This window comes from Anguilla anguilla, chromosome 14 (genome assembly GCF_013347855.1).
Source record: "Anguilla anguilla isolate fAngAng1 chromosome 14, fAngAng1.pri, whole genome shotgun sequence".
NCBI classification, from domain to species: Eukaryota; Metazoa; Chordata; class Actinopteri; order Anguilliformes; family Anguillidae; genus Anguilla; species Anguilla anguilla.
In genome coordinates, this window is record NC_049214.1 from 40,154,040 (window position 1) to 40,176,183 (window position 22,144).

The following is a 22,144-nucleotide window of genomic DNA, read 5'->3' on the forward strand; positions in this document are numbered from 1 at the left end:
TGAGGAGAAACTACTCTGAGCTTGTCACAGCACTGCTTGCAAGGAAAGATAAAGATATTTTCTCATCAAAGTGTGCTTTCACTGAAACCACCACTCTTGTGGACAAAAAAACAAGAATTTGATTCATTACATTACATTCTCATGAGTTCTTTCCATAAGAATATGGAAGTCAGCAGTAGGGAGAACAAGAAGCCGTCCACCAACCTTGACTACAACAACAACTGATGACAGAATACACTGTTATTTTTGTTTGGTGAATAGGGGTGCAGGAGCACTGTGATGCAGTTACTGGGCTGATTGAGAGGTTTTAGGGGTGCTGAGATGGATAGTGGGAGTTCTGGGAGATAGCATCACACATAAAGCCTCTCCGTTCTACAGAATGGGTGCAACGTGACCAACTTAATTGGGGATGATGGAATTGGGAAGGCTCTTTGTTTTCTACACAAACATTCTATACAAACGGTCAAGCTTCCAATGTATCACCTGTAGCAGAAGTTTGTGTTCTACAAAAGAGAAGCTCTTTTTTTTGGGTGCCGCAGGCAAAGAAGAGCTGACCCCGACGTGATTTGAACACGCAACCTTCTGATCTGGAGTCAGATGCGCTACCGTTGCGCCACGAGGTCAATCTCTACTGATCTTTTATGTGACGTGCACCACATTGGCATATTATTATGCATAACCAACTCCTCGATGGGACATATCATAGATTATGAAGGCATTGTTCATCTCCTAATATAGATCCAGCTCCTGATCCCATGAATTAGGCCAGCAAACAGAGCCTGGATAGCTCAGTCGGTAGAGCATCAGACTTTTAATCTGAGGGTCCAGGGTTAAAGTCCCTGTTCGGGCGAGATAGTGCACAGTGTTTGATCTGAAGTAACACTCTGTTTTAACTCATGAAGCACTAATTTCAAGTTTGCATTACAATGAGAATTCACTGATTGTGAATGATCTTTCCATGTCCCAATATGGAACCCTCTTCAGATTCTGAGTTCATTCCAACAGCTTGTTCTTACTCCTTGCATCCCAATACGCATTCCTCTCCAGAATTTATGGCGCCATTCCAACTGCTTATTTTTGCTCCTTGCATCCCTTCCTTATAGCTTTTCCTCGCCCCTTAGCTCTGCCCACCTGTGGATGCAGGGAAATAAGCAAAGATGAGATACAAGAATAGAGGAATCGAGACAAGATCATTAAAGCCAATAGAATGTCCTTGCTCAGTCAAGTGTCAGTTAGATGCCACGTCACTTACAGACGTGGCACACGTGGACAGGTGGAATCACAGGTTGTTCATTTGTACGTCACTTGTTCTGAAAAAAGACTTCCGCAAAGGATGCAAAGGTGTACCCTCACTGAACCATCCTCTGGGAGCACCATTGCTCCTCGCTTCTCGCTCTTCCAAGGAGCATCCAATGGGTTGGCATGGCCTTAAGGGTGGGAGGACCTCGATCGATTTCCAGGTTTGGCAAAGACCGAGGAGACGAGGACATATAAACCATTGGAACGAGCCCTATGACTCAAATGACTCAAACAGCCAGAAAGAGTGGAAGGCATTGTGTTTTAAGTCCTGCAGGGTGAGGTTCATGCTATAACTACCATTTCTTGACATGAGAAAGACTAACTGGCTTCTATTCAGGATGAGTGTTTTAAGTGGGTGGATCACTTGCTGTACCTGTGGAATCCTGGGCCTAAATTCACAGTGGACAAATGACTGGTTCCTTTCAGAGCCTGTTGTTCCTTCGGACAGTACATTCCCTCTAAGACAGAGGAATATGGCATCAAGATATGAGTGGAATGGGACACATGATCCAATTATACCTCGGCCTTGTAAGTGTATTCAGGAAAGCCAACCAGTAGAGCCCCAAATAAAAATTAGGGAATGCGAGTGGTGCTGGACCTGTCCCGAGGTCTTAGATGACACTGTGTCACTTGTGATACTTTTTGCACCTCCTGCCACTTCAGCAAAGAAATATTCCAAAACAAAAACTGACCATAGGGGAAACAATGAGGAGAAACTACTCTGAGCTCGTCACAGCACTGCTTGCAAGTAAAGATAAAGATATTTTCTCATCAAAGTGTGCTTTCACTGAAACCACCACTCTTGTGGACAAAAAAACAATAATTTGATTCTCATGAGTTCCTTCCATAAGAATATGGAAGTCAGCAGTAGGGAGAACAAGAAGCCGTCCACCAACCTTGACTACAACAACAACTGATGACAGAATACACTGTTATTTTGGTTTGGTGAATAGGGGTGCAGGAGCACTGTGATGCAGTTACTGGGCTGATTGAGAGGTTTTAGGGGTGCTGAGATGGATAGTGGGAATTCTGGGAGATAGCATCACACATAAAGCCTCTCCGTTCTACAGAATGGGTGCAACGTGACCAACTTAATTGGGGATGATGGAATTGGGAAGGTTCTTTGTTTTCTACACAAACATTCTATACAAACGGTCAAGCTTCCAATGTATCACCTGTAGCAGAAGTTTGTGTTCTACAAAAGAGAAGCTCTTTTTTTTTTGGGTGCCACAGGCAAAGAAGAGCTGACCCCGACGTGATTTGAACACGCAACCTTCTGATCTGGAGTCAGATGCGCCACGAGGCCAATCTCTACTGATCTTTTATGTGACGTGCACCACATTGGCATATTATTATGCATAACCAACTCCTCGATGGGACATATCATAGATTATGAAGGCATTGTTCATCTCCTAATATAGATCCAGCTCCTGATCCCATGAATTAGGACAGCAAACAGAGCCTGGATAGCTCAGTCGGTAGAGCATCAGACTTTTAATCTGAGAGTCCAGGGTTCAAGTCCCTGTTCGGGCGAGATAGTGCACAGTGTTTGATCTGAAGTAACACTCTGTTTTAACTCATGAAGCACTAATTTCAAGTCTGCATTACAATGAGAATTCACTGATTGTGAATGATCTTTCCATGTCCCAATATGGAACCCTCTTCAGATTCTGAGTTCATTCCAACAGCTTGTTCTTACTCCTTGCATCCCAATACGCATTCCTCTCCAGAATTTATGGCGCCATTCCAACTGCTTATTTTTGCTCCTTGCATCCCTTCCTTTTAGCTTTTCCTCGCCCCTTAGCTCTGCCCACCTGTGGATGCAGGGAAATAAGCAAAGATGAGATACAAGAATAGAGGAATCGAGACAAGATCATTAAAGCCAGTAGAATGTCCTCGCTCAGTCAAGTGTCAGTTAGATGCCACGTCACTTACAGACGTGGCACACGTGGACAGGTGGAATCACAGGTTGTTCATTTGTACGTCACTTGTTCTGAAAAAAAGACTTCTGCAAAGGATGCAAAGGCGTACCCTCACTGAACCATCCTCTGGGAGCACCATAGCTCCTCGCTTCTCGCTCCTCCAAGGAGCATCCAATGGGTTGGCATGGCCTTAAAGGTGGGAGGACCTCGATCGATTTCCAGGTTTGGCAAAGACCGAAGAGACGAGGACATATAAACCATTGGAACGAGCCCTATGACTCAAATGACTCAAACAGACAGAAAGAGTGGAAGGCATTGTGTTTTAAGTCCTGCAGGGTGAAGTTCACGCTATAACTACCATTTCTTGACATGAGAAAGACTAACTGGCTTCTATTCAGGATGAGTGTTTTAAGTGGGTGGATCACTTGCTGTACCTGTGGAATCCTGGGCCTAAATTCACAGTGGACAAATGACTGGTTCCTTTCAGAGCCTGTTGTTCCTTCGGGCAGTACATTCCCTCTAAGACAGAGGAATATGGCATCAAGATATGGGTGGAATGGGACACATGATCCAATTATACCTAGGCATTGCAAGTGTATTCAGGAAAGCCAACCAGTAGAGCCCCAAATAAAAATTAGGGAATGCGAGTGGTGCTGGACCTGCCCCGAGGTCTTAGATGACACAGTGTCACTTGTGATAATTTTTGCACCTCCTGCCACTTCAGCAAAGAAATATTCCAAAAACAAAAACTGACCATAGGGGAAACAATGAGGAGAAACTACTCTGAGCTCGTCACAGCACTGCTTGCAAGGAAAGATAAAGATATTTTCTCATCAAAGTGTGCTTTCACTGAAACCACCACTCTTGTGGACAAAAAAACAAGAATTTGATTCTCATGAGTTCCTTCCATAAGAATATGGAAGTCAGCAGTAGGGAGAACAAGAAGCCGTCCACCAACCTTGACTACAACAACAACTGATGACAGAATACACTGTTATTTTGGTTATGTGAATAGGGGTGCAGGAGCACTGTAATGCAGTTACTGGGCTGATTGAGAGGTTTTAGGGGTGCTGAGATGGATAGTGGGAGTTCTGGGAGATAGCATCACACATAAAGTCTCTCCGTTCTACAGAATGGGTGCAACGTGACCAACTTAATTGGGGATGATGGAATTGGGAAGGTTCTTTGTTTTCTACACAAACATTCTATACAAACGGTCAAGCTTCCAATGTATCACTTGTGGCAGAAGTTTGTGTTCTACAAAAGAGAAGCTCTTTTTTTTTGGGTGCCGCCGGCAAAGAAGAGTTGACCCCGACGTGATTTCAACACGCAACCTTCTGATCTGGAGTCAGATGCGCTTCCGTTGCGCCACGAGGCCAATCTCTACTGATCTTTTATGTGACGTGCACCACATTGGCATATTATCATGCATAAGCAACTCCTCGATGGGACATATCATAGATTATGAAGGCATTGTTCATCTCCTAATATAGATCCAACTCCTGATCCCATGAATTAGAACAACAAACAGAGCCTGGATAGCTCAGTCGGTAGAGCATCAGACTTTTAATCTGAGGGTCGAGGGTTCAAGTCCCTGTTCGGGCGAGATAGTGCACAGTGTTTGATCTGAAGACACACTCAGTTTTAACTCATGAAGCACTAATTTCAAGTCTGCATTACAATGAGAATTCACTGATTGTGAATGATCTTTCCATGTCCCAATATGGAACCCTCTTCAGATTCTGAGTTCATTCCAACAGCTTGTTCTTACTCCTTGCATCCCAATACGCATTCCTCTCCAGAATTTATGGCGCCATTCCAACTGCTTATTTTTGCTCCTTGCATCCCTTCCTTATAGCTTTTCCTCGCCCCTTAGCTCTGCCCACCTGTGGATGCAGGGAAATAAGCAAAGATGAGATACAAGAATAGAGGAATCGAGACAAGATCATTAAAGCCAGTAGAATGTCCTTGCTCAGTCAAGTGTCAGTTAGATGCCACGTCACTTACAGACGTGGCACACGTGGACAGGTGGAATCACAGGTTGTTCATTTGTACGTCACTTGTTCTGAAAAAAGACTTCCGCAAAGGATGCAAAGGTGTACCCTCACTGAACCATCCTCTGGGAGCACCATAGCTCCTCGCTTCTCGCTCCTCCAAGGAGCATCCAATGGATTGGCATGGCCTTAAAGGTGGGAGGACCTCGATCGATTTCCAGGTTTGGCAAAGACCGAGGAGACGAGGACATATAAACCATTGGAATGAGCCCTATGACTCAAATGACTCAAACAGCCAGAAAGAGTGGAAGGCATTGTGTTTTAAGTCCTGCAGGGTGAGGTTCATGCAATAACTACCATTTCTTGACATGAGAAAGACTAACTGGCTTCTATTCAGGATGAGTGTTTTAAGTGGGTGGATCACTTGCTGTACCTGTGGAATCCTGGGCCTAAATTCACAGTGGACAAATGACTGGTTCCTTTCAGAGCCTGTTGTGCCTTCGGGCAGTACATTCCCTCTAAGACAGAGGAATATGGCATCAAGATATGGGTGGAATGGGACACATGATCCAATTATACCTCGGCCTTGTAAGTGTATTCAGGAAAGCCAACCAGTAGAGCCCCAAATAAAAATTAGGGAATGCGAGTGGTGCTGGACCTGTCCCGAGGTCTTAGATGACACAATGTCACTTGTGATAATTTTTGCACCTCCTGCCACTTCAGCAAAAAAATATTCCAAAAACAAAAACTGACCATAGGGGAAACAATGAGGAGAAACTACTCTGAGCTTGTCACAGCACTGCTTGCAAGGAAAGATAAAGATATTTTCTCATCAAAGTGTGCTTTCACTGAAACCACCACTCTTGTGGACAAAAAAACAAGAATTTGATTCTCATGAGTTCCTTCCATAAGAATATGGAAGTCAGCAGTAGGGAGAACAAGAAGCCGTCCACCAACCTTGACTACAACAACAACTGATGACAGAATACACTGTTATTTTGGTTATGTGAATAGGGGTCCAGGAGCACTGTGATGCAGTTACTGGGCTGATTGAGAGGTTTTAGGGGTGCTGAGATGGATAGTGGGAGTTCTGGGAGATAGCATCACACATAAAGCCTCTCCGTTCTACAGAATGGGTGCAACGTGACCAACTTAATTGGGGATGATGGAATTGGGAAGGTTCTTTGTTTTCTACACAAACATTCTATACAAACGGTCAAGCTTCCAATGTATCACTTGTGGCAGAAGTTTGTCTTCTACAAAAGAGAAGCTCTTTTTTTTTGGGTGCCGCCGGCAAAGAAGAGTTGACCCCGACGTGATTTCAACACGCAACCTTCTGATCTGGAGTCAGATGCGCTTCCGTTGCGCCACGAGGCCAATCTCTACTGATCTTTTATGTGACGTGCACCACATTGGCATATTATCATGCATAAGCAACTCCTCGATGGGACATATCATAGATTATGAAGGCATTGTTCCAACTCCTGATCCCATGAAGTAGGACTGCAAACAGAGCCTGGATAGCTCAGTCGGTAGAGCATCAGACTTTTAATCTGAGGGTCCAGGGTTCAAGTCCCTGTTCGGGCGAGATAGTGCACAGTGCTTGATCTGAAGTCACACTCAGTTTTAACTCATGAAGCACTAATTTCAAGTCTGCATTACAATGAGAATTCACTGATTGTGAATGATCTTTCCATGTCCCAATATGGAACCCTCTTCAGATTCTGAGTTCATTCCAACAGCTTGTTCTTACTCCTTGCATCCCAATACGCATTCCTCTCCAGAATTCATGGCGCCATTCCAACTGCTTATTTTTGCTCCTTGCATCCCTTCCTTATAGCTTTTCCTCACCCCTTAGCTCTGCCCACCTGTGGATGCAGGGAAATAAGCAAAGATGAGATACAAGAATAGAGGAATCGAGACAAGATCATTAAAGCCAATAGAATGTCCTTGCTCAGTCAAGTGTCAGTTAGATGCCACGTCACTTACAGACGTGGCACACGTGGACAGGTGGAATCACAGGTTGTTCATTTGTACGTCACTTGTTCTGAAAAAAGACTTCCGCAAAGGATGCAAAGGCGTACCCTCACTGAACCATCCTCTGGGAGCATCATAGCTCCTGGCTTCTCGCTCCTCCAAGGAGCATCCAATGGGTTGGCATGGCCTTAAGGGTGGGAGGACCTCGATCGATTTCCAGGTTTGGCAAAGACCGAGGAGACGAGGACATATAAACCATTGGAATGAGCCCTATGACTCAAATGACTCAAACAGCCAGAAAGAGTGGAAGGCATTGTGTTTTAAGTCCTGCAGGGTGAGGTTCATGCTATAACTACCATTTCTTGACATGAGAAAGACTAACTGGCTTCTATTCAGGATGAGTGTTTTAAGTGGGTGGATCACTTGCTGTACCTGTGGAATCCTGGGCCTAAATTCACAGTGGACAAATGACTGGTTCCTTTCAGAGCCTGTTGTTCCTTCGGGCAGTACATTCCCTCTAAGACAGAGGAATATGGCATCAAGATATGGGTGGAATGGGACACATGATCCAATTATACCTCGGCCTTGTAAGTGTATTCAGGAAAGCCAACCAGTAGAGCCCCAAATAAAAATTAGGGAATGCGAGTGGTGCTGGACCTGTCCCGAGGTCTTAGATGACACAATGTCACTTGTGATAATTTTTGCACCTCCTGCCACTTCAGCAAAGAAATATTCCAAAACAAAAACTGACCATAGGGGAAACAATGAGGAGAAACTACTCTGAGCTCGTCACAGCACTGCTTGCAAGTAAAGATAAAGATATTTTCTCATCAAAGTGTGCTTTCACTGAAACCACCACTCTTGTGGACAAAAAAACAAGAATTTGATTCTCATGAGTTCTTTCCATAAGAATATGGAAGTCAGCAGTAGGGAGAACAAGAAGCCGTCCACCAACCTTGACTACAACAACAACTGATGACAGAATACACTGTTATTTTGGTTTGGTGAATAGGGGTGCAGGAGCACTGTGATGCAGTTACTGGGCTGATTGAGAGGTTTTAGGGGTGCTGAGATGGATAGTGGGAGTTCTGGGAGATAGCATCACACATAAAGCCTCTCCGTTCTACAGAATGGGTGCAACGTGACCAACTTAATTGGGGATGATGGAATTGGGAAGGTTCTTTGTTTTCTACACAAACATTCTATACAAACGGTCAAGCTTCCAATGTATCACCTGTAGCAGAAGTTTGTGTTCTACAAAAGAGAAGCTCTTTTTTTTGGGTGCCGCAGGCAAAGAAGAGCTGACCCCGACGTGATTTGAACACGCAACCTTCTGATCTGGAGTCAGATGCGCTACCGTTGCGCCACGAGGCCAATCTCTACTGATCTTTTATGTGACGTGCACCACATTGGCATATTATTATGCATAACCAACTCCTCGATGGGACATATCATAGATTATGAAGGCATTGTTCATCTCCTAATATAGATCCAGCTCCTGATCCCATGAATTAGGACAGCAAACAGAGCCTGGATAGCTCAGTCGGTAGAGCATCAGACTTTTAATCTGAGGGTCCAGGGTTCAAGTCCCTGTTCGGGCGAGATAGTGCACAATGTTTGATCTGAAGTAACACTCTGTTTTAACTCATGAAGCACTAATTTCAAGTCTGCATTACAATGAGAATTCACTGATTGTGAATGATCTTTCCATGTCCCAATATGGAACCCTCTTCAGATTCTGAGTTCATTCCAACAGCTTGTTCTTACTCCTTGCATCCCAATACGCATTCCTCTCCAGAAGTTATGGCGCCATTCCACCTGCTTATTTTTGCTCCTTGCATCCCTTCCTTTTAGCTTTTCCTCGCCCCTTAGCTCTGCCCACCTGTGGATGCAGGGAAATAAGCAAAGATGAGATACAAGAATAGAGGAATCGAGAAAAGATCAGTAGAATGTCCTCGCTCAGTCAAGTGTCAGTTAGATGCCACGTCACTTACAGACGTGGCACACGTGGACAGGTGGAATCACAGGATGTTCATTTGTACGTCACTTGTTCTGAAAAAAGACTTCTGCAAAGGATGCAAAGGCGTACCCTCACTGAACCATGCTCTGAGAGCACCATAGCTCCTCGCTTCTCGCTCCTCCAAGGAGCATCCAATGGGTTGGCATGGCCTTAAAGGTGGGAGGACCTCGATCGATTTCCAGGTTTGGCAAGGACCGAGGAGACGAGCACATATAAACCATTGGAATGAGCCCTATGACTCAAATGACTCGACATGAGAAAGACTAACTGGCTTCTATTCAGGATGAGTGTGTTAAGTAAACGCTGGATTAAAATAACTGGGCTGACATTTACTAAATAGTTAGTTAAAACTAGCTTTCTAGCTTCTATCAGCATTCGAAGAGACAGTAATAAAGGAGACAGCCCTTCTGGTCGGGAACTATGACTGCGGTGGTTAGCGGCATTTGCCCTGCTAGTTACCAAACAACAGGTTCTTAATCAGCGATGTTCCTAGCTAGCGTTATCTAGTTAACATGCTAATGATAATAGTTATGAAAAAACACATTTTAGCACATTTAGTCCTCCATAAGTTTTGGCCTGTCTCCGCCCCCTTCACTATTTTAAAAGATGCAATTTTGGGTCAAGAGAGAAAGCACAGAGGGCAGGGGGGAGGAAGGAGGGGGCAATAGAACCAGCACGTAGGGGTCAATTTGGTCGTAGGCAGAGCCAGCGAGGGAATCCTATGTCTGTCACTATTTTTTACAGTGTAGATCAAGCTAGCTGTAATTGCTATTTCATTTTTATGTCAGCAAATTACTTTGAATCACTGTTTCCTACAGAACAGCAAAGGTATTTTGGCTAAATAACCCGAATAGGACTGGTGTGCTATCCTTGTGTGGTTACAAAGTAGACCAACAAATGATAAGACTATAGCATTCCCTGACATCTTCTATCTTATTTACTCCCCTGGTGGGGAACCACACCATCTAAATTATGATCCATGACCATGAAAAGTAGACTGACGTCAGCTAGCTGAATGGTTTCAGTTTGAACATTGAACTGCAGTAGCAGTCTTACTAAAATTGGACACTACTGTAATTAGTAGTGACTAACGTTACAATAGGAAAAGCTATGTACAATGATCAAAACTAGTCCAACTAACTAAATCTCAACAACAACTGAATTATACTATACAAAAATACAAATGCAACATTTATCAAATTCGAAGATTTTATTGAGTTCAAAGGTAATAAACGTAAATCAGTCAACTGATTGAGATTCATTAAGCAGTTATCTATTGATTTCATGTGATTGGGGATACAGATATGCATTTGTTAGTCACAGATTCCCAAAAAAGAAGATACCATGAAATTAACAGAATACCGATCAGTATCTTGTGTGACCACCATTTGCCTCATGCAACGCAACACATCTCCTTCGTATTGAATTGATCAAATTGTTGATTGTAGTCTATGGAATATAGTCCCACTCCTCTTCATTAGCTGTACGATGTTTTTGGATATTGGTGGGAACTGGAACATGCTGTCATATGCGCCGGTCCAGAGCATCCAAAACATGCTCAAAGGGTGACATGTCTGGTGAGTGCACATAATTGTAATTAAGGAAAACAATGTTTGAGTGTCACTAATGCTGAGAATTTTTTTTACCCACGAAAATAATCGATCATCCTCCTCTTGTGCTCACTTTTTAATCCTTTATCCATCTTTCTTAAACTGGTGAGGCGCAAAACTTTCCTTTAAACTAATCATTGATCTCAAACTGTTTTGATTAATGTTCAGTGATTAACAAGCATGCAAACATCTGACTAATCAAATGGAAAGAGACACAGCTTCTTCGCATTGTGTTAGGGAGATTAAATGATAAATGCGATTTAGAAAAATCAGTTTTAATCGTTAAGCAGTGGCAGAATCTTCCCCTGATTTTCCTTGAGTATCAATACAATTAATCCACAAAATAGGCTACTCAATACTATCATATATAGCCAGCTCTCCATAAATGGGCAGTTTTAGCGAGTAGCCTAGACCATATAGCCTACATTTAATTTAATTTGCAGTACGAAATTGTGCACATTTTTAATCAACATTATTTGCGGATACACTTCTTTCTCCGCACTCGTATTCATGGCAAATATCTGCAAGGCGTAGGCTAGATCGTAAACACAATTGAAGTGCAGGTTCTGTTTTTGCTGGTTACTCTGAGAGCTAACAGTAGATAACAGACTGGTGTATCTTGTTTGTTAAGTGTAGACTACTTGGTGATTAAAACGGATTTTTAACGGATAAATTGAATTTATGATTTAATCCCCCTAACACGGTATGAAGACACTGTGTGTTAGGCTATTTGTCATTTGATTAATCGGATCATTGGCACACTTGATTATAAAAGGAAAATTACTAATGAAAACAGGTTGAGATCAATGATTAGTTTAAAGTAAAGTTTTGCGCCCCACCAATTTTCAGCTCACCAGTCGCCGCTGAAAAACGTTATGTATCTGGGACCTGCCGATTTTGCTTAAGCAATCAAAGTTGCCGTTAATAATAGCCGGCGTTCGTGGGGGCTGTTTATTCACCTCTCTTTAAAACGTTGAATAGATGAAATTACATGTTAATGAAACTACCTACCGCGTCCGCTTCCAATCAATCAAGACAATCAATGATATTTTTCTTTCTGTGCTGTCTATATAAACGACTGTTCCTCCTGAGTTTTTTTTTCTTCGGATTTTTGATTGGTTGAGCGAGTAGCTGGCTAGAGGGAACACATGGACTGGAGCCTAAATTGACTGGATTGTCATAGTTATTTGTAAAACTGCCGGTCAAAATTATTTATTTATTTACCAAAGGTGGGTGGACGCGGGTGGACAGCGTCCACCCACCTTTGGTAAATAAATAAATAATTTAACCAATTTAACCCCTGCCCTCCACACCTCCAACGTTTTCATGGCTGCTCTTAGTTCAAAATAAAATAAAACATTTAGACTGCTGCAAATTCAACTGGCCAAAAAACTCTTGAAATTAACTTACAACCCCAATTCCAAAAAAGTTGGGACAAAAAAAAGCAGGCATAAATTTCATAATAAAGGTATATCTTCAAAAAACAATGAAGTTAATTAGGTAAAACATGAAATACCTTGTCTTAATTTATACTGTTTTTGTTTGAATACAAGTCAAAGAAAATTTCCAAATTACTGCTTTATGTTTTTATTTGCATTTAATTTACTGTCCCAACTTTTTTGGAATTGGGGTTGTAAAACTCCTCAAAAATGTAATCCAGAGAGTAGATTCCCCTCAAGCGGATTTTAGCCATCGTAATCCTCCCATTATCACCCAGTCCGATGCCCAATAAATCAGATTTCAGCAAATAATTCGGCAAATAATAGCTAAAGCTTTTGATTTGGTTGAAGCTGATGATGACAAGATAATATAGCACTATAAGCACAATATGAACAAGGGAATTTTATTCGTCATGGCAGGCATAGCTAATTCTGATAATGTGCACACAAATGTTCATTTGTTATCAGAGATTAGTCATATCAAGTCAAAATGATAATTGAAGATATCTATGAATGTATTTCCAGTAGTCAGATTGATAATGGAAGATATCTCCATAATAAGATGGTTATGGCAAGCTCTAATAACCTGTCTGGATTCACATTACAAATATCTGTAATTCATGTATGACTAATAAAAATAAAACACTGTTCTGCGTGTTATTTACGTCACAGCTCTTGAACAGTGTTAACTTTTTGTTAGCAAAATAATTGTTTTGGTTGAAAAACAACATCGGAATTCAGCGGATCCAGTGCCATTTAAGGGAGAAATGTGTCCGGATAAAAATATCCAACTTTTAAACGCCAGCTTAAATCACAGACTGTGACAGGGACAATTATGTGAAAATCATTGATCATATGGCAAGCCATTTTAGCTTTAATTCATTTCTAGAGGATATCAAAAATTAAAGTCTAACTAGTTAGAATGCAAATTCTTGATATCAGAAATTCAGTTGTAACTAGTTACAATGTGTATTTCTGATATAAGAAATTCGATTCGATATTGGAAATAAAATGTTAACTAGTTCAAATACTAATACTTGATATCATAAATACAATTTTCAATATCAAGAATTTAAATTTCATTATTGATATCAAAATTTGATTTAATGATATCAACAAATGGATTTTCAACTAGTTAAAATTTTATTTCTGATATCAACAATTGGCATTTCGACTAGTTAATATTGAATTCATGATATCAGGAATTGGTATTTTAACTAGTTGAAATTATATTGTTGATATCAATAACTGATTTTATGATATCAGAAATTGACATTTTAACTAGGTTAAATTCCATCTCCCATTGAAATGAATGAAAAAATGTTTTAAATCTCACTAGTTAAAATAGAATTTCCGATATCAAGAATTGGCATTTTAACTAGGTAAAATTGAATTTCGGATATCAATAATATGCATTTTAACTAGTTAGAATTGAATTTGTGGTATCCTCCAGAAATGAATTAAAGCTAAAACGGCTTGCCATATTGATCATCTCCAAAATAAGATCGGTCTCGTTTCAAGATATCCATAATTTCTTTGTAGACTAGTAATAACTAAAATTCGAGATATCTCCACTTTAAATGTATTGTAATTACAAAATGTAATTATTGATAGTCAATAATTTCCGAATTCCTTCAAAATAAATTATGACATTTGGACTTTTTTCTGTATATGAAAAAATAATGCTTTTTACCCATTTTTTATAATCTAAAAATATTCTGTGTCATTTTAAAAAGTCAATTTCTTATGGCTAAGTGCCACCCGAGATGACCCGTCCCACAATTACATCACACACAGAGCTGTTTCGATACACGCGCAAAAACCATTTTCTTCCCGTTGTTTCCCGTTAGTGTAATAAATGATACATTTTCCTATTTTTTACAGTTGTATATATCGTTGTAAACATCTTAATATAACTAGGCTACTTGCACTTCACAAGCGTTGCCAGGGAACCGCAAGAGCTGTGACGTAAATAACACGCAGAACAGTGTTAACTTTTTGTTAGCAAAATAATTGTTTTGGTTGAAAAACAACATCGGAATTCAGCGGATCCAGTGCCATTTAAGGGAGAAATGTGTCCGGATAAAAATATCCAACTTTTAAACGCCAGCTTAAATCACAGACTGTGACAGGGACAATTATGTGAAAATCCATTAATTTTTTCCATAGAGAAATTTCCCTTTGAACCAGAATTCCATATATGGGCAAGGTTTTTGCTCTGCCTTATGTCCATAGACCATTATGTCAGACTTCTGAGGCCTATTGTGACATCACAAGGATGAACATTCGCCATTCATTTAAATTGCCAATGTTTATTATTTCATAGCTTTTGAACCGCTTGTCGCAGAGCATTGCGGGATGCCTCATTGGACTCGGTAGAGTCCTTTGTAAATTGGTGTAGTTTAGCCTCGCCCCCTTTCCTGATTGGCTGATGTTTGATATTTCATAACTTTTGAACCGTTTGTCATAGAGAATTATGGGTCGTCTCAATGGACTCGGTAAAGACCTAGCAACCGCCTAGAACATTGTAGCAACAACCTGGCAATCTCGTAGAACACCATAGCAACCACCTATTAAAACCCTAGCAACTGCCTAGAACTCCATAGCAACCACCTAGCAACATCCTAACAACCAACTAGAACATCATAGCAACAACCTAGCAACCTCATAGAACACCATAGCAACCACCTATTAACACCCTAGCAACCACCTAGCAACACCCTAGCAACCACTTGGAACACCCTAGCAACTGCCTAGAACACCATATCAACTACCTAGCAACACCCTAGCAACCGCCTAGAACTCCATAGCAACCACCTTGCAACACCCTAGCATCTGCCTAGAACACTATATCAACTACCTAGCAACACCCTAGCAACCGCCTAGAACTCCATTGCAACCACCTAGCAACACCCTAGCAACCGCCTAAAACACCCTAGCAACTGCCTAGAACAATATAGCAACTGCCTAGCAACACCCTAGCAACCTCTTAGAACACCCTAGCAACCGCATACAACACCCTAGCCACCACCTAGAACTCCATAGCAACCACCTAGCAACCGCTTAGAACACCATATCAACTACCAAGCAACACCCTAGCAACCGCCTAGAACTCCACAGCAACCACCTAGCAACACCCGAGCAACCACCTAAAACACCCTAGCAACTGCCTAGAATAATATAGCAACCACAGAGAACACCATAGCAACCACATATTAACACACCAGGAACTGCCTAGAACTCTATAGCAACCACCTAGCAACACACTAGCAACCATGTAGAATACCCTAGCAACCGCATAGAACACTATAGTAACACCCTAGCAACACCCTAGCTACCACCTGTTTCAAGTTCAGTAGCTACAATGATGGACCTCAAGACCAAAACAATTTTGGATATCCAACTGGTTCGGTAAGGGAAATTTGAATATCTTTTTTTATGTTCACATTATATATAGAGGCCATCCTGTCAAACTGCCTCACCTCTGCCACTCGCATAAACTGCCTCACCAAGGCAGAATGTACCAGAGTAAATTTCGACTTTGCATTGGCAGCAACCACACTTCACAATTTCTGCAGGAATTGTCTAGTTATAATTACAATGTGACAAGTCAGAATCATAATTCAAGATATCTGCAATTATAAACTAACTAGTAAGAATGATAATTCAAGATATCTGCAAATATATTTTGACTAGTCAAAATACCTTTAAAGATATCTACAACGATGTCACAAGAATCGCCATTCGACTCGTCACACATACTGAATGATACTTGAAGATATCTGCAATTCCGTTTTGACTAGTGAAAATGGGATTTTCAGATATCTGAATTAGAATTATTCCTGGTCAAATCGGCTGTGCCTGATGTGACTCTGATGCAAGGCTTCCCAATGGATATTAGGCTTTATACTTACTCTTCGAACTAGCTATGTTCATGGCTGGGGGTAGCTGACACTTGGATGTTGCCTGACCTATGTTCTGTAGGTGTTACAACAACCTTCGGTATACAGTTATTGCACGTTGCTTTGGGTAAAAGCGTTTGCCAAATAAAATATTATGTAAATGTAATGCTTTGCAAACCTAGTGTGATCAATTATGGTTTTAGAAATGGCAGTGGTGGTTCTTGAAAAAAGTAAGGAAATGCCACGAAGTGGAAAGAGATGGGGCAAAACAGTCATCTTGTTGCAGACGGTAAAGTTAAGAGCTCATTTCTCGCACAGAAAACACTTGACGTTGGTTCAGGTTGGTCTGACATGTAGGTCGCTGCATTAGTAGAATGGAAATTCGTACAAGGAGCCAGTTTTTTATACCTACAACTGCATTTTGACTCGTCAAAATAATCATTGATCATATGGCAAGCCATTTTAGCTTTAATTCATTTCTAGAGGATATCAAAAATTAAAGTCTAACTAGTTAGAATGCAAATTCTTGATATCAGAAATTCAGTTGTAACTAGTTACAATGTGTATTTCTGATATAAGAAATTCGATTCGATATTGGAAATAAAATGTTAACTAGTTCAATTACTAATACTTGATATCATAAATACAGTTTTCAATATCAAGAATTTAAATTTCATTATTGATATCAAAATTTGATTTAATAATATCAACAAATGGATTTTCAACTAGTTAAAATTTTATTTCTGATATCAACAATTGGTATTTCGACTAGTTAATATTGAATTCATGATATCAGGAATTGGTATTTTAACTAGTTGAAATTATATTGTTGATATCAATAACTGATTTTATGATATCAGAAATTGACATTTTAACTAGGTTAAATTCCATCTCCCATTGAAATGAATGAAAAAATGTTTTAAATCTCACTAGTTAAAATAGAATTTCCGATATCAAGAATTGGCATTTTAACTAGGTAAAATTGAATTTCGGATATCAATAATATGCATTTTAACTAGTTAGAATTGAATTTGTGGTATCCTCCAGAAATGAATTAAAGCTAAAACGGCTTGCCATATTGATCATCTCCAAAATAAGATCGGTCTCGTTTCAAGATATCCATAATTTCTTTGTAGACTAGTAATAACTAAAATTCGAGATATCTCCACTTTAAATGTATTGTAATTACAAAATGTAATTATTGATAGTCAAGCGAAGCTATTAAATGTTAAAAGGGCTTGCCATAGTTACGACTAGTCATAATTTAAATGGAGATATCTGAAATTCACGTTTTGGATAGTCAATTCAATCAGAGATATATTAAATTAGCGTTTTTACTAGTCATAAAAGAATTACAGATATTTGTAATGGGCATCCGGTCAGGCTATTACATATTAATAAAAGGGCTTTCCATAAGTACTACCATGCTTGAATTTCGCACTTAATGACGTCATCATCATGCGTTTTTATTTAAGGAAAAACACTAAACGCCCACTGCCTAGGTGGGCGGATAGCATTTTAGGACGTCATGTTTCACATAAAGTCGGAGATATTAAAATATGTGGATCCAACAGGAACCTAATGTCAATGATATTGCTTGTTTTAAAGATAACCCATGCAGAATTACTGTGCAGCACGACGCAATAATTTACATCCCCATCGCTTCCCACGGGGTTACGTCGGTCTGAATGACGTAGTTTGAGAGAAGATTGCGCCATTTTGAAAGTGGATGGACGGAAGGAATCGGGAGTGGAGTGTAGTGAGAGGGGAGTGAGCGTGAGGGAGGCGAGCAGGGAACCAGCCCCGGTCGCTTTTTTGCATCGCTGTCCACCTCCGTTCCTTGCGGTAATCACACTTATCGTAGCCGGGCGAAAATTGGAAAGATCCAGGCCCTAGACCGCGACAGAGACTCTCACTCACCATGGCAGGTAACTGAAAAATCATTTTAAAAGGTGCCAGTCGCTAGTTATAGGTCATTGCTACTAGCTTGTTAGCTTGGTATACTTCTCAGGTTAACGTTTGCCAGCCCATGCTGTCGATGTACGAGTGCCTTTTACTGTATAGCCAGTTAGAATGCTAACCAGTTATGTCAACGAGCCTTCCTACTTGCTCAGTTCCCGTTCTCTGAGCCAAGGGGACAGGCATGGCTAGTTCGTGAGCCCTGTGCGAATCAAATGCCTCATAGCCAACTTAGCTAACAAACAAGTTACCTGCTAGCTAACTCGTTCTCTGTCCAAACCGCCTGGTCCTTTTCCTCTTAGTTGGTCTGTTCGCACTCTTTCCTCACTTTGCAGCACTCAGCCATAGTCTATCCCAAAAGGGTTTGTGTCTCATCATCCGATGTTATCGATACATGCAGGACAACGGTTTGTGGTAGCTAGCTAATGTTATGACTACACCATGTAACTTAACGTACTAGCTAATTAATATTAATAATAGCAGCAACTTCACAGATGATCCTCCAAGTTAAATGGTCACGTAATGTCAATTCCTTTGCTTTTTAGCTAATGTCAGTTCTTAACGTTAGCTCATTAGGCAGTGCTGGTTTCAGTAACATCAACATTAGCGAACTAGTTAAAGTTATATATCACTCATTAGCTGCAGTTATACTGGGATTGCTTGGATGCGCATGACTTTGGATCTGTTGAGACCATTTAGAGTATTCTGATATGACATAATTTGCGCTTAACTAGTTGATTAGTCACTGCCTGGTTGGACATATTTATTTCTTTCCTCTTAAAATACTTAAGCAACACACCAGCTTTCAGATCGGTGTTAGCTAGCAGTGAGCTGGGCTAAGTAGCGGAGTTAAGTTAGCTGAAGACTAGCTGGAACGTGAGAATGCAGGTGGCAATGCTAGCAGGAAGGTGTGTTAAGGAAGATGGAGGGAGGTTGCCCTGCGAGAGAGGGAGAGGCACCTTGTTATGCGCATGAGACGGCGATTTCTTTAGTCTTTCTCTGCCACTTTATGTTGTTCATCTAAGTGCGATACGTTTTTTTATTCAGATACAGATCTGGTTGTGACATGACACATGCTGTAAAAGAGTAGTAATTCTTGAGTGCTTTCACCCCCATCTTATTTTGTGATAAGCAATGAATCCCTGTCTACTTGGATATGTCAGGAGCACATTTGAATGTTACCAATCAATCAAATTCAAATCAAATTTTATTTGTATAGTGTATTTTACAGTAGGTGTCACAATACGCTTTACAGACAACCCTGGCCTAAACCCCCACAGGAGCAAGCCTAATGCAACAGTGGCAAGGAAAAACTCCCTGTGGCAGATGGGAAGAAACCTTGGAAGGAACCAGGCTCAAGGGGGAGACCCATCCTCCTCTGGTCGGCTCAGGGTGCCGACTGGTGACCAACATGTCAGTCAGTTTTATAAGGTTTATGATGTGGCTCAGATGATGGGTGGGGCCGGGTGGCGGTGATGGGGAACAGCAGGTGGCGACAGATGTGGGCAGGGTGGAGGCAATGACGAAAGAGGGGTTGGACCGCAGAGGTGGGGGAGACCAGACGACTCTCGAAGCACTCTTGAGGGTTGGGGCAAGAGCCCCGCCGACAGCGTGGGGAAGAGGGAAAGAAACGGCAATGAGGGAATTTGCAATATAGCAGACAGTGGGTAAAGTGGCAGTACCAACCTCCTAGTTCATTATCGATTCTCTCACCTGCTGGCTAACTAGGTTTGGTTATTGCATTCCAGTCTGTGTTATAGTAGCGTGGTATTTGGCCTCAAAGCAGTGTCCGGTTGTCCATGAGGAATTCTGTCCGATAAGACCGTGTGATTTCTCTTTCAGTTAATGCTGTTAGTGTATGGTTTTCTCAGAAGAACATTCACACCCCTGGAAATTGCTGTCTTGCATAAAACCCTGTGCCAAACTATATTGTGGTAAAGGACTTCCAGTTAATTACTCTAACTGAAGCCTCTGGTTTGAATGCTTCTGTGTGTAGCAGTGGTTTTCAGTTTAGTCTAATGATGGCAGTATTAATTGAACAAAAATAAAAACCTTTTTTTCTTGCTGCCTGCAAGGGTGAGAAATTCATGTGCATCTCAAAATGTCATCTCTGTTTACGAAATCCCTGCAACCTGTTCAGAGGCCCTAACAGGTCCTGGTGCCTGTCTTTGCAACCTTGAGTCCGTTTAAGAAGCAGAACACTCGGCCTGATTTTGCTGCCGTTTGCGTTGATTGCTACATCCACTATTTGAGATGGTTTCTGAGATATTTTTGCTCCTGTCTGGTGGATATGTGGGCGGTGTTGTTGGAGAGCTTTATCCGTTCAGTAGGTGTGAACGGGAGCCGTAGGTCACATGGGAACTGGGATCACACAGCGTGCTTTTGCCCCAGCTCTTCAAAGAGCTGTGAGCTCTTCCGTGGTAATTTCTGGTGCACGTTCGACATGAACATGTTAGCATGTTATCTACAATGTAAGACCTGGACATGTTAGCCACAATGTTAGTCCTGAACATGTTAGCATGTTATTTACAATGTAAGACCTGGACATGTTAGCCACAATGTTAGACCTGAACATGTTAGCATGTTATCTACAATGTTAGACCTGGACATGTTAGCTACAACGTTAGTCCTGAACATGTTAGCATGTTATCTACAATGTTGGACCTGGACATGTTAGCCACAACGTTAGTCCTGAACATGTTAGCATGTTATCTACAATGTTGGACCTGAAAGTGTTAGCATGTTAACCACAACATTAGTCCTGAACATGTTAGCATGTTATCTACAATGTTAGACCTGGACATGTTAGCATGTTAGCCACAATGTTAGACCTGAACATGTTAGCATGTTATCTACAATGTTGGACCTGGACATGTTAGCCACAACGTTAGTCCTGAACATGTTAGCATGTTATCTACAATGTTAGACCTGGACATGTTAGCATGTTAGCCACAACGTTAGTCCTGAACATGTTAGCATGTTAGCCACGATGTTAGACCTGAACATGTTAGCACGTTAGCCACTGTGTTGGACCTGAAAGTGTTAGCATGTTAACCACAATGTTAGACCTGAACATGTTACCCACAATGTTAGACCTGAACATGTTACCCACAATGTTAAACCTGAACATGTTAGCCACAATGTTCGAGATGGAAATGTTTGCCATAATGCTCAGCATTACAGTTCATTACAACTAGGCATAGTTGCAGTTATGTTCCTGTCGCCTTTTCAGGGGACATCATTCATACCCTAAACCATGGATCTCAAGTTCAGTCTGTGTCTGCTGCCTTTTGATGTGTTCCTGCACTTAAGTGCTGAATTTATGTCACTGATTGCCTAAAGAGGCTGCACATCTGGTTTCCAAGGCCTAAACTGGCTGCTGATCAAAAGTAAGAGACAAAAACCTGCAGACACTGAGGCCCTCCAGGACTGGAGTTAATCCTGCAGAGACTGCAGCCCTCCAGGACAGGAGTTAAACCTGCAGGCACTGTGGCCCTCCAGGACTGGAGTTAGACCTGCAGGCACTGTGGCCCTCCAAGAATGGAGTTAAACCTGCAGGCACTGTGGCCCTCCAAGAATGGAGTTAAACCTGCAGACACTGCGGCCCTCCAGGACTGGAGTTAAACCTGCAGACACTGCGGCCCTCCAGGACTGGAGTTAATCCTGCAGAGACTGCGGCCCTCCAGGACAGGAGTTAAACCTGCAGGCACTGCGGCCCTCCAGGACTGGAGTTAAACCTGCAGACACTGCGGCCCTCCAGGACTGGAGTTAATCCTGCAGAGACTGCGGCTCTCCAGGACTGGAGTTAAATCTGCAGACACTACGGCCCTCCAGGACTGGAGTTAAACCAGCAGAGACTGCGGCCCTCCAGGACAGGAGTTAAACCTCCAGGCACTGCAGCTCTCCAGGACTCGAGTTCAGCCTGCAGACCCTGCGGCCCTCCAGGACTGGAGCCAGCAGACACTGCGGCCCTCCAAGACTGGAGTTAAACCTGCAGGCACTGCGGCCCTCCAGGACTGCAG

General features: G+C 41.7%; 1 protein-coding gene and 9 non-coding genes across 11 annotated transcripts in view; 6 read left to right on the forward strand and 4 right to left on the reverse strand.

Annotated features, from left to right (window-relative positions):
* Nucleotides 1–551: 551 nt before the first annotated feature.
* trnaw-cca lies at nucleotides 552–623 on the reverse strand. Its single transcript has one exon. It is a non-coding gene; the product is annotated as a tRNA-Trp (tRNA).
* Nucleotides 624–777: 154 nt separating this feature from the next.
* On the forward strand, nucleotides 778–850 carry trnak-uuu. Its single transcript has one exon. It is a non-coding gene; the product is annotated as a tRNA-Lys (tRNA).
* A 1,909-nt stretch (nucleotides 851–2,759) lies between these two features.
* trnak-uuu lies at nucleotides 2,760–2,832 on the forward strand. Its single transcript has one exon. It is a non-coding gene; the product is annotated as a tRNA-Lys (tRNA).
* A 1,695-nt stretch (nucleotides 2,833–4,527) lies between these two features.
* On the reverse strand, nucleotides 4,528–4,599 carry trnaw-cca. Its single transcript has one exon. It is a non-coding gene; the product is annotated as a tRNA-Trp (tRNA).
* Nucleotides 4,600–4,753: 154 nt separating this feature from the next.
* trnak-uuu lies at nucleotides 4,754–4,826 on the forward strand. Its single transcript has one exon. It is a non-coding gene; the product is annotated as a tRNA-Lys (tRNA).
* A 1,694-nt stretch (nucleotides 4,827–6,520) lies between these two features.
* Nucleotides 6,521–6,592, reverse strand: trnaw-cca. Its single transcript has one exon. It is a non-coding gene; the product is annotated as a tRNA-Trp (tRNA).
* A 137-nt stretch (nucleotides 6,593–6,729) lies between these two features.
* Nucleotides 6,730–6,802, forward strand: trnak-uuu. Its single transcript has one exon. It is a non-coding gene; the product is annotated as a tRNA-Lys (tRNA).
* Nucleotides 6,803–8,494: 1,692 nt separating this feature from the next.
* trnaw-cca lies at nucleotides 8,495–8,566 on the reverse strand. The gene has a single exon. It is a non-coding gene; the product is annotated as a tRNA-Trp (tRNA).
* Nucleotides 8,567–8,720: 154 nt separating this feature from the next.
* Nucleotides 8,721–8,793, forward strand: trnak-uuu. The gene has a single exon. It is a non-coding gene; the product is annotated as a tRNA-Lys (tRNA).
* Nucleotides 8,794–17,691: 8,898 nt separating this feature from the next.
* Nucleotides 17,692–22,144, forward strand: part of LOC118212828 (serine/threonine-protein phosphatase 2A 55 kDa regulatory subunit B alpha isoform-like) — a 28,015-nt gene continuing 23,562 nt past the window's right edge. For both annotated transcript variants that reach the window (XR_004762321.1, XM_035391209.1), the window contains exon 1: nucleotides 17,692–18,091. Coding sequence is in view for 1 of the 2 variants with exons in the window: in XM_035391209.1 (XP_035247100.1) it covers nucleotides 18,085–18,091 (7 nt within the window). In the remaining variant the exon portion in view is untranslated. The remainder of the gene's footprint in view (nucleotides 18,092–22,144) is intronic.